We start from the raw sequence: 11,600 nt of genomic DNA on the forward strand, positions 1-11,600 counted from the left end.
TTACCGTTTGGGGGAAGATGTATGTGGGCAAGGATAACGGAATATCATGCCATTATCTACGCAATTTTTTTTAATGGGTTGTTGTTAAATTCACGACTGTGGTCACTTTGAAAAGATTTGACAAGACGATCAAATTGAGTTACTACATATTTGCGAAAATTTAAGAATGATCGGTAGGCCTGAGACTTGTATACTAGAGGTATGGTCCAAATAAAATGAGTAAAATCATCAATAAGCACCATATAATATTTGTGACCAATATCGCTTCGGACCGGGGAAGTCCACAAGTCAACATGAATAATATCAAAAGCGGAACTAGTATTACTATTTGAATCATAAAAAAGGAAGTTCGAAATGTTTTCCCAATTGACAAGCATTGCACAAATCAGAGTTAGGTTCCTTATTGCAGTCAATAAATTTATTACTCCTAAGAAAGCTTAAGAATATGCTCCGGGATGACCTAGACGGCTGTGCCAGATGGATGGAGAAACCGTCGTAAGGGTGGTGGCAAAACACGTGGATGGGTTTGGCTTGGTGATGACTGGGTAGAGATTTGCCTCGTTGTTGCACCTCGTTATGACCCTCCCTGTACGTAGGCCCTTCACAGAAAAACCATTAGGGTCATACTCAATAGATACAGAATTGTCCGTTGTAAATTTACGGACTGAAATTAAGTTCTTTATTATTTGTGGAGCAAGTAAAACTTCACATAGGACAAGTGGGGGGTTTCGGGTGGGGGAGATATGTACAGCCGTAACCCTTTATTGGAATGCGATGACGGTTACCAACTAAAATATGATTATGAGTGATCAAATTAAAAAGGGGTAAGGGTGTACCGGCATTATTAGTCATGTGAGATGATGCTCTGGAGTCAATGTACCATCAGTCATCGGGATTTTGAAGCTCTATGGTGCAGAAAGTCGTTCCGAGCTTAGTGGGGTCATTAGTGGGCCATATGGTTGATGATGGGTCGGGTAAGCCTGATGTTGGGCTACTGGTTGCCGTGGAATGGGCCCAAGTAAGCCTTGTTGATGTTGTCCACGTGCATAAGTGACTTGCTGATGTTGCCCGTGTTGTTGTGGGTAAGGGAACGGTGGACATGCCCAATTGTTGTTCCCTTGCCACTATTGTGCACCTCCTTGTTGATTTGGCCAACCCAATTGTTTTGTCATGGCCATTGTTATTGTTGTGGTTGATAATTGGCAGTGGCAGTGTGATTGTCATGGTTGTTTTTGTCATTCCGGCCTCCTCCACGACCCCTGCCCCTGCCTCTGCCTCGATTGTTCCTTCCCCCTCTGTCATTTATGCCAGCGGTCAAGGGAGCCTGCGGTTGATTGTTTGGTGGTGGTGCAGGTGCTTGGGCTACAAACTCAGCATGGGCTGCATCTTTTCCATCGGAGCGGAGAATTTCATCAAGTCTTAGCATGGAACGTGCTTTCAGGAACGACGGAAGAAGTTCCCGTTGGCTAATAATTGCAGTAATGAAGTCAATATCCTAGTTAGCAAGGCCGAACATTGTACACACAAACGTTGATTTCAAACAATTCTACCCAAGAGGCATATTGTACGGTTTCTATATCAAGCACAAGAGGAACGTGGTTCTTGGTGTTTGTAACCGTAAGAGCCGGATGAAACGTGCTAGGTAGTGGAGGGCTAACTACCTCATATATAAGATTCAACCATGGTGATGTTACTGAGTACTAAGGTAGTAAGGGAGTGTTTGGATCTTTAGAAAAGAAAAGAAAAGAAAATTCCGTGGAAGCTAATTATGACCTAACTGTGATACCATGTTGGATTGTGTAAAACACCATAATCGCCAAGTATTCTCATTGATCATATTATAGTAAATACAAAGTATTAGTCCTAATTGTATTAGGTATCCTAATGTATGTACAAGTATACAATTTATATATACCAATAACAATGGACTTTGGTGGTAGTGTTGGGTAGGAGTTACAATCAAATTAATTACCTTACCAGTTTACCACCATATGTGATATGTTACCGGTAACCAACCAAAATTAAAACCATGTTATTCTCAGAGATGGCAAAGCTTCATTATCATCCTTCATCCTTCATCCTTCATCCATCATCCATCCATCCATCCATCCATCAAGCTCTTTGCACATCATCATCAAATATTCCATAAGAAATCTACCAATTGCATTAATTGTAGGGAAAAACTCAGTGACAAATTAGAACATAGTGTAAATACTAATAACATGCGTAATAATAGCATAAATTAATGCGTAATGATTAAATGTATATCATTACATTACATTACATTACATTCAAAGGAAACATGAAAAGAAAAAAGGTGGATCCTGAAAAATGGGAATAAGAAGAAGAAGAAGAAGAAGAAGAAGAAGAATGAGATCAAAACAAGTCTCTATCTCTGGAACATTCAGGAGGAATGGCTGGATATCTAACTCTATCCTTACAGTAATTATAGATAGTAAACTTGGAACGAACCCATCTCAATCGTCTAAATTGAAAAGCATCAAGGTCTTGGAATTCTTTTTGATCCCACCATCTCTTTCCTTGAGTTGCACAAAACTTAGCCTCAACAGAAGCTTCACAACCATCAATATGAAATCCCTTATAAGATGCCACAAATGGAGCTTTAGACCAATCTGTTTTCTCTAATCCACCTCTTGTTGCCCAATCGTCTGCGTTCCACAAGCTCGAATACATTTTCATTGCTTGGTTGAATGGGAATTTCACTCCCAAATCTTTGCAATTTTTGAACACTCTTATTGGTATGTCATCCACGAAGAATCTGATAATAAATTAATTAATAATATATAATAGAATAGATGAAAGAAAGAAAGAGTATTTAATTTATAGTAGTTAGAACTTACACAATTTGATAGAGATTCCAAAGAACGGAGTATCTATGGAAGTCTTTGGTTGGATCAAACCATAGATAGATTCTTTGCTCTCTGTCTCCCTTTCCTCCGGTGAACACATTTGTCTGTAAAATGTAGGGTTGTCCTGTTCTGTTTCCCAAGAACTCAAAGTCTATCTCATCATGCTCCGAATTTTGTGATGACAACTAACAATTAACAATTAACAATTAACAAACATATCAGAATCATAAAGTATGTTTTAATGAAGCAATAATATAAACAAAATAGAAAATGCATTGAGAATACTAACATAGAAGGCAGTGACAGTTCCAGCGGAATCTCCAGCAACCAACTTGATATTCATGCTGAAGTGACCGAACAAGTAAGATCCTTTTGATTGGAACCCAGTACCTGCCCCCATTTCACATATTCATTTTATGATATGATAGAATAACTCTGTAATATATAGATAGATAGATAGATAGATAGATAGATAGATAGATAGATATAGGTGCATACCAGTGTATTTATCAAGAAGAAGCTGAATCTGAGAGCCTCCATTGAAGTACTTGATGTGATCAAAGGCCCAAGTTGGTGCATAATTTCTTCCAAAAGGTACATCTATGGCCTTTCTAGGAGCTGCACCCAATGCTCCTCCATTTATCATTAAAACCACCATCATCACCACTACTATCTCCATCTTTCTTCTCTCTGCCCTTTTTTCAAATTCAAATTCAATCTAGATTAAACCAACAAATTTAATCCTAGTAGTACTAGTGTACTAGTACACCACTACAGTGACTACACTCTGCAATTTCTCTGTTTTCAACTTCATAGAGTTGCCACCTTATGACCTATAAACAACTACGGAGTACTAGTACTACACTGCTACTATACTACGGAGTAGTAATTAATACCTCTATTTTCGTGTCGTGTTAGATTTTGCCAACTCAACTCCCAAGTAAGGCTATGTTTTTCTGAGCTTTTTTTAGCTGAACTGAACTGAACCAATTTGAGCGGAGCTGAATTCAATTAAACTGGATTGAATGGAGTTGAACTGAACTGGACTGAATAGAGTTGAATTGAACTGGACTGAATGTAGTTGAACTGAACTGAACTGAACTGGACTGAATGGTTGAACTGAACTGAATAGAGCTGAACTGAACTGACTGAACTGAATAAAGTTGAAGTGGACTGACTGAACTAAATGGAGCTGAACTAAACTAAAATAAAATTCAAAAAGACGGGGCCTAAACATTTATCCTCAACAAACCCCCTCATTATTTCACTCTCTTACCTACATGATTTAGATTATGTGACAAGTTGTTTACTCCCAAGTAACAATTGTCCTAACAAACCTCTTCATTATTTCTCTCTCTTACTCTTACCAACATGGTTTAGATTCATGTGACAAATTATTTAGATTTATGTGACAAATTATTTACTCCCAACTCAACTCCCAAGTAACATTTATCCCCAACAAACTCCTTCATTTTTTCTCTCTGTTATCCACATGGTTTAGATTCTTACGACAAGTATGCTCATATAATTATATTGAACTGTCTTAGATTTCAAACGGAACTAACGTTAAGAAACAAATAGAGTACAAAGTGTAAATTAACAACGTAAAAGTAGAAATTAGAACATCATTATAGAACTAAAAAAATACCATTTCATATCGATATTCTTATTTTTCTGATCGGGACCATTCATAAAACATTACCGGTTTCTATTTTAAACTTTAAAGCATAAACTTTTTCTATTTTTTCAAACAGAAATATCAAAATGAAAGGGAAGGAGTATAAAAAGTAACCCTATACTCTAACAAATACTCCCTCCGTCCCGGAATACTCGACCCGGTTTGACCGGCACAGAGTTTAAAGGACTTGAATTGACTTATTTAATTTAATAGGTAGTAGTTGATAGTGGGGTATTATTTTAATGTAGTTAGTGGGAGGTGGGTTAAGAGGTGGGGTTGGGGGAGAGTAGGGGTTGAATTTTTAATTATTTTTTGTATGGAGTAGGGGTAGGTGGGTTAATAGGGGTGGAGTGAGAAATAATATAAAATTGTTAGAATATTTCCATTTTTAGAAACAGGTCAAGTATTAAGGGACGGCCCGATAAGAAAAACAGGTCAAGTATTCCGGGACGGAGGGAGTAACAACTAGTTAGTGTAGTGATTAAAGAAGAGATGAAAGCATGTGATAGTCGAAGGATAAAAGTTGTTGGTAGAAAACACAGAGATGGAACAAAGTCATGAATAAATAAAAGAAAAGTGAGTAATAATTAATAATTAATCGTACCTCTGGTCTCTAGGAACACGTTGCTTGTGTTTACGAATTAAAAAGGAGACAGACAAACAGACAGGCGAAAATATGCCTTATTTTCCCTGTAAAAACAGAATGAATGAATGAGCTTAGATTATGAAATCTTAAATCTCCATCGTGTTGTGTTCCTCTATATTTATACCACGGACTCACGGAGTACGAGCATTAGAGGACTTCCCTTTTCCTTACTTATTAGTTATTACTCCCTCAGTCCCTCTGTATTGTCTTACGGGGTATGTTATATATGCAAACGAGCCGAGTCGAGCCGAGCTTTACCCTATTCATGTTCATGTTCATTTAACTTATGCGAGCTCGAGTCCGAGCCCGAGCTTTTAACCGAGCTCAAAAATCTGTTCAAGTTCGTTTCGTTTAAAAGATTTTGTGTTCGTGAACTGTTCGTGAACGGCTCATTTATTAATCGAGCCGAGTTTATAAACGAGCTTTTTTCATGAACGAGCTTTCTTAAACGAGCTTTAAAGTATAACTACTTGAAAATCTAACCAATTATAATCATATCTAATAATAAAGATTAAAGTACATTACTTTATTTGATAAACAAACTAATAATTTAGAAAGAGTCAAAGAGCACTAATTTAGCAATTAAAATTTTATTTCAAAATATTTTTATTCTATTATAGATTTCAAAAGTCAAAAACATATTTTTTATTTATATTTGAAAAACGTATATATGGTAAAATATGATACATAACATAACTAGATGAACTTGCTCACGAACATAAATGAACGAGTTGTTCATGAACATAAATGAACGAGTTGTTCATGAACTTAAATGAACGAGCATACCTATGTTCATGTTCAAGCTCGTTTATTGAGCGAGCTTCAAAAGTTGTTCAAGCTTGGCTCGTTTGATAAATGAACGAACATGAACGAGCTTTAAACGAGCCCGAGGCCGAGTAGTTTATTGACCGGCTCGGCTCATTTGCACCCCTAATTATATCTGTTTCACAATACATACATCATTTTTTATTTGCACATTATCATCGATCAAGTTTGACAATCTTTCTTTCATTGTTATATAGGAAAAATATATATAGTCAAATGAGATTTTGTTAAATTCATATTAATGCGAGGATTACAAATACTCCCTCTGTATTTATTTAAGGGATACACTTGGTCGGCACGAGTATTAAGAAGAAGAATTGAATGAAATAAAGTAATAAAACAAGTGGGGTTGGGTAGATATTTTAATAAATAAAACAAGTGGAGACCATGTCATTTTAGGGGGTGGAGGGTGGGATGTAGTTCTGGAATTATTTATTTAATAGGGTGTTGGGACATAAGATATACTCCGTATTAGATAGATTATTTAATTAGATGGTGGGGTTGATAAATTACTAAAAATGACAAGTGTATCTCTTAAATAAATATTGTCGGAAAAGGCAAGTGTATCCCTTAAATAAATACGCATGGAGTATTAAATTTTTATAATTTTTACTTATATGCATTTAGAGATATTAATGTCCAAAGAAGAGTGTTGTAGTACGTGTAAAAAGAATTGATGCATGTATTGTGGAACAGAGGTAGTAAAATATTATTAAAAAAAGTGAGACACCCAAAAAAGTTATCATTTTAGATATGAGATGAAACTAAAGAGACACCCAAAAAAGAAATATGGGAGAATATATTTTATGGACAGATGAAATATTATCTGTATTATTAGTGGATAGTTGAGCCCCTTCCAATTTTAAGGTGTCGTTTGGTTACACGGGAAATAAAATTTCCCATAAAACACAAATTTATAGAAAATGATTTGATTAATTAAATTAATGGAATTTTTTAAAGGTGTTTGATTGATGATGTGGGAAGTAAACTTTCCATGAGAATTTATCGTGGACCTAGGGGGGGCATGAAAGTAAATTTCCCCCATTTTATTGGAAGTTAACATTCCTAAGAAGTTTTAATTCCCCCATTTCACCAAAATTTTGTCAACCAAACAACTCACATACTTTACAATTCCTATAAATTCTAACTTTTCATACTTTTGTATGCCAACCAAACAACACCTAAGTGTAAGATTTTAATTTCATTAGTTACTTTGGAAAGGAGTTCCACTTATCATCCTCCAAGTTCCTATGTGTGTAGCTCGTTGGGTATAAGGGGTTTTGTGTTGAAAACTCTTCATTTGATGTTTTCTTTTTTACTTATAACTAGTGTGTGATCCGGGCGTTGTTCGGCCTTTGACTTTTATTCGAAGTTATTTGTTGTAAATATGCGTCCAAATAGATGGTGTAGTCATAGAATTACGGGGGTTACTCCGTGACACAAGATTAACAGCCGATTAGCAAACTTCATAAGTTGAAACCCCACATCAAAAAATCAAAACAAAGTCGAATCATTTTCTTTATCATTAGTTGATTAATTACACTAAAAATTATTAGTGCACCGTGCACCCAAGATAATTTTTATACCCATTAGTGATCTCTATCACATTTTCTCCTCACGTGTGAGGAGAAAATGTGAAAGGGTGCACGGTGCACCCGGATGCATGTATATTGTTCTATAATTACTCAACAACGGTCAATGTTTACCCTCTTACCCATTACTACATTCTATTACCCCGAGTTTTTTTTTATTTTTTAGGCTTAATCTAGGAAAATAATAATTGTACATTTATAAATGAAGTAATCATTCCCCCCCCCCCCCCCACCCTTTTTTTTGCATTCACTTTTATTCACTTTGTTATTTATTGTAAAAAGAACATATATGTGTATATAGAAGAATGTAACATAAGTTGTAGTTGGTTAAGATGGTAGGACGTGTAATTTTTAATAAAGAGGTTTAGTGTTCGATCCTTGTTACATGTTTTTTAGTTGTCAATAGCATGTCATGATGCTGATTAGTGGTGATGTGGCGTAATAAGAATGGGTATACGTTACACGTATAAAAACGCTTTCTAATACGGAGTATATTAGTATAGATATTAAGACTTGAATTTATTAACAAATTAGAACTGATTTTAATGGACCTTATTTAAGTTATAGACCTTATTGAACCTTAAATATATACCTTATTAGAAGGGTTTAAAGTTTATTAGTTATTTTAAAACTTTCGGCAATTAAAATATTTTACATAATTGCTGAAAGTTTAAAAATAATCTAATAAACTTTAAACCCTCCAGCAAATAACTTAAACTGTAAATATTAATAACTACTACTATAAATTAATTAATTTGCAAAACTATTGTATAGGAATGGACACGAACAAAATTGTTTGTGAACAATTCGTACGTAATTGGTTTGATAAAAGTTTGGCTCGAGTTCGATTTGTTTGTAACTGGACAAACTTGAGCTTAAATTTATGATTCGGTAACTAAAAAAACCAAACGTAAACTCAATGTTGTGTGGTTCGAAAACTCACGAGCTCGTTAATTTGAAAATAATACTCCTAAACCACGAGCTCGGTAACTGCATATTCATGAGATTGTTATGTATCATTTAATACTAACACCTAAACCACCAATTGAATGACAATTAGCGGTTAGCCTTAGGGATATATTTTACATATCTTGTCCACGAGAAATGCTATTATGATGTTAAGTAAGAAGATTATTAATATATTATTGTACTTATTGGAACAGAGTTTATCAGGTCAACGCTAAAAAAAAACTCGAAATTTGACCCGAACTCGAAGAATTTTTATCAAACCTAATTGGATAAGGTTGTTTAAGCTCGATTTGAGTTCAAACTCTGAAAAATTTAACCAAATCAAGTCGTGTTTGATTTCATCTCAATTCGGTTTGAGTTCCCCTACTATCAAAACTTCAATAAATTGAAAGTTGGAAGAAGGGGTAACTAATACTTCGTATTTCCTACCGTATCTCATTTCAAGGTACGGAGTAGTCTTATTTTCCTTTTCGGTATAGTCTTGAAAATTGTCTAGTTTTTTCAATTCACATAGTCATGTTATTTCCCTAACACTGTATTTCTCTCCTAAATATGAAGTACGTGTACAAGAATTTTACTCCTTATTTATTAAAATAGAGAATGAGAAATGTAATATACTTCGTATTATTGGAGTATTTGATATTCGTAGTACTTTCTCCGTTCACTTTTAGTTGCATATGAATCTATGCATGGAGATTAATAAAATAGAAAAATTGCTTTGTTGTGAACTTGACCTTTAGGTTCCCACTTAGATAGTAGATTAAGAAAAAAAAAATTAAGGAGAAAACAAGAGCAATGTTGTAATTTTAATAAAAAAAATAAAACAGTAACATCGTAACTAAAGAGCCATTATCATTAGGAAATTTGGTGAAATACTACTTTTAAATTTGGTGGTTTTGTGAATTGCTACCTTTTAAAATGAAAATTATATTTTACTACTTTATAAGGTTGGTTTGTTTGACTTACACTACCATTTGACGTTTTTCATTAATGTTTTCCGTCTTTGAACTCCACTACAACGGTTAATTAATATGGCAAATGAATAAAACGACAAATGAACAGAGATATTTAAAAGAATAGAAAAAATACATGACGGAAAACATTAACGAAAAACTTCAGTGTTAGAAAAACAAACCAAACTTGTAAGGTAGTTAAATTTTAAAAAGTTTTTATAAGGTAGCAATTCACAAAACCACCAAACTTAAAAGTAGTGTTTCTAGGGGTGCAAATGAGCTAGGACGTTCGCGAACAAGCTCGGTCAAAGCTCGTTCATTAAGCAATTGAACGAGCTCGAGCAAATATTTAAGGCTCGTTTGTTAAACGAGCTTTACTCGAACAACATCCCGTTCGGCTCGTTATTGTTCACGAACAGCCCGTTTATATCTCTTTTGTAACTCGTTAGTAGCCCGTTTATAACTCCGTTATAGCTTGTAAAATATTTTAATTGAATAATACAAATTTAAATATAGAATATGTATTATTTTGTATAATGGTAAAGTCTAAATTTAATATGGTAAAAAGTAAACAAATTTTAGGAATTATATATCTAGAAACTCAATAGTCAATGCATATTTGCTTGAATTTTGTCAATTATACATTCATATTTCCTGCTTCCTCTTTTAGTCTTCTCAATCACGACAATCAACAAGAATTTTGCTGGACTTCCAAATTAGCTACTTCTTCATATTTCGTCAATCTTTATGGCCACTATAAGTACCCTTGAATTGAATAGGTTTTCGATCATTTACTAAAACCCGTTTAAAGCTCGTTAAAATTTGAGCTCGAGCTCGAAATACAAACGAGCAAGCTCAAGCCGAGCCCGAGAAAGTATTTTATTAAACGAGCCTGGCTCGAACAAAAAAAATTAAAGCTCGTTCAAGCTCGAGCCTGCTCGAATACCAATGTTCCTTGACAAGCTTAGCTCGATAAGGTTATTACTCGACTCGGCTCGACTCATTTGCAGCCCTAAGTGTTTCACAAAATTTTCTTATCATTATCATTTTATAAGAAAGTGTTTGGCAACTAAAAATAAAGAGATGAATTATAAGGAAAAGTAATACTCCAAAGACAACTCAATATCAACACACCTTAAATGAAATGACAGTTTTTACAGTCCCCTAAAACAAAATTGCCTCAAGGGAGGGGAGAGTAATTATTTCATGTAAGATTTATTCTTTATGTGTGGTGATATAATCTCCAACCAAGTAGTCAAAAATTCAAAGGCTTGGACAGTATAGGCAGCACCTTGTGCTTTGTGCACATTCACCCTCCCCTCCTCACCGTAAATTTCTCCGCTAATCGACAACACTATATTTCCAAAATCTTTGAGGACCCCTCGTCTATGGACTAAATCATGAAATATCATATACTTTTCTGTACCATTTTTGACTTAATTTACCAATACGGGTAACTTTATTCAATAATTGGGTTATGTTTTCCTGAGCTTTATTTAATTGGATTGAATTAAATTTATTTGAACTGAATTGAACTATACTGAATTAAATGATACTGAAATCTAAAAAAACAAGTACACGTAGCAGCGTAGGTGTTTATTGGTACGTACCCAATGACTTTGGATCTCCCGAGATTGGCCAACCCATTTCTACAGTTGCACTTGTTTACGGTGTAAATTAGGTGCACAAATCACATGGTCATCACTTTTGGTTGTTTGTACTCTGTCGCAATGAGCATATGCACACCACAGTCTATTGCCCACTGACCACGTAAAGAAGAGTAAAAGGTGTTTTCACTCACCGAACGGCGACATGACTGAGCAAATACACTTTGGTAAAATTATTGACGGGGTTTTTAAAGAGTCCAAATATTCTATATTCAAAACAAATCAAGAGTACAAAATAACAAAATAACAAAATAACAAAAAATGGTATGCAAAATCAAAGGTAAGTTGATGGAGTATTCGAGGACACAAAACAATCGACTCGTTTAGTTGTTTGAAGCTTCTACTTCCATGTATATCGCAGATTCAAACAACTTTGACGGAATGTATATCCAAAACATGC

General features: G+C 34.7%; 1 protein-coding gene across 2 annotated transcripts; it reads right to left on the minus strand.

Moving 5' to 3' along the window:
• Positions 1 to 2,208: 2,208 nt before the first annotated feature.
• Positions 2,209 to 5,367, minus strand: LOC110796968 (xyloglucan endotransglucosylase protein 34). Of its 2 annotated transcripts, none has more exons than XM_022002063.2 (5): positions 5,153 to 5,367; positions 3,369 to 3,560; positions 3,160 to 3,260; positions 2,862 to 3,055; positions 2,209 to 2,779 (listed from the first exon to the last, which is right to left on the minus strand). In XM_022002063.2, exons 2-5 carry the CDS (start codon positions 3,547 to 3,549, stop codon positions 2,377 to 2,379), a joined length of 879 nt encoding a protein of 292 aa, XP_021857755.1. In that variant the 5' UTR covers positions 3,550 to 3,560; positions 5,153 to 5,367; the 3' UTR covers positions 2,209 to 2,376. The 2 variants fall into 2 exon arrangements, with proteins under 2 accessions (XP_021857755.1, XP_021857756.1); XM_022002064.2 differs by having other exon boundaries at positions 3,369 to 3,565.
• Between the last annotated feature and the right edge of the window lie 6,233 nt (positions 5,368 to 11,600).

This window comes from Spinacia oleracea, chromosome 1 (assembly GCF_020520425.1).
Source record: "Spinacia oleracea cultivar Varoflay chromosome 1, BTI_SOV_V1, whole genome shotgun sequence".
NCBI lineage: Eukaryota > Viridiplantae > Streptophyta > Magnoliopsida > Caryophyllales > Amaranthaceae > Spinacia > Spinacia oleracea.

Excerpts from the sequence above, each read along its gene's own strand:
- LOC110796968 (XM_022002063.2), bottom strand. The coding sequence starts at position 3,549 with ATGGAGATAGTAGTGGTGATGATGGTGGTTTTAATGATAAATGGAGGA. Across the intron at positions 3,261-3,368 it reads TCTTCTTGATAAATACACTG|GTACTGGGTTCCAATCAAAA; the intron begins GTATGCACCTAT and ends AAATGGGGGCAG. Across the intron at positions 2,780-2,861 it reads TGGAATCTCTATCAAATTGT|ATTCTTCGTGGATGACATAC; the intron begins GTAAGTTCTAAC and ends ATTTATTATCAG.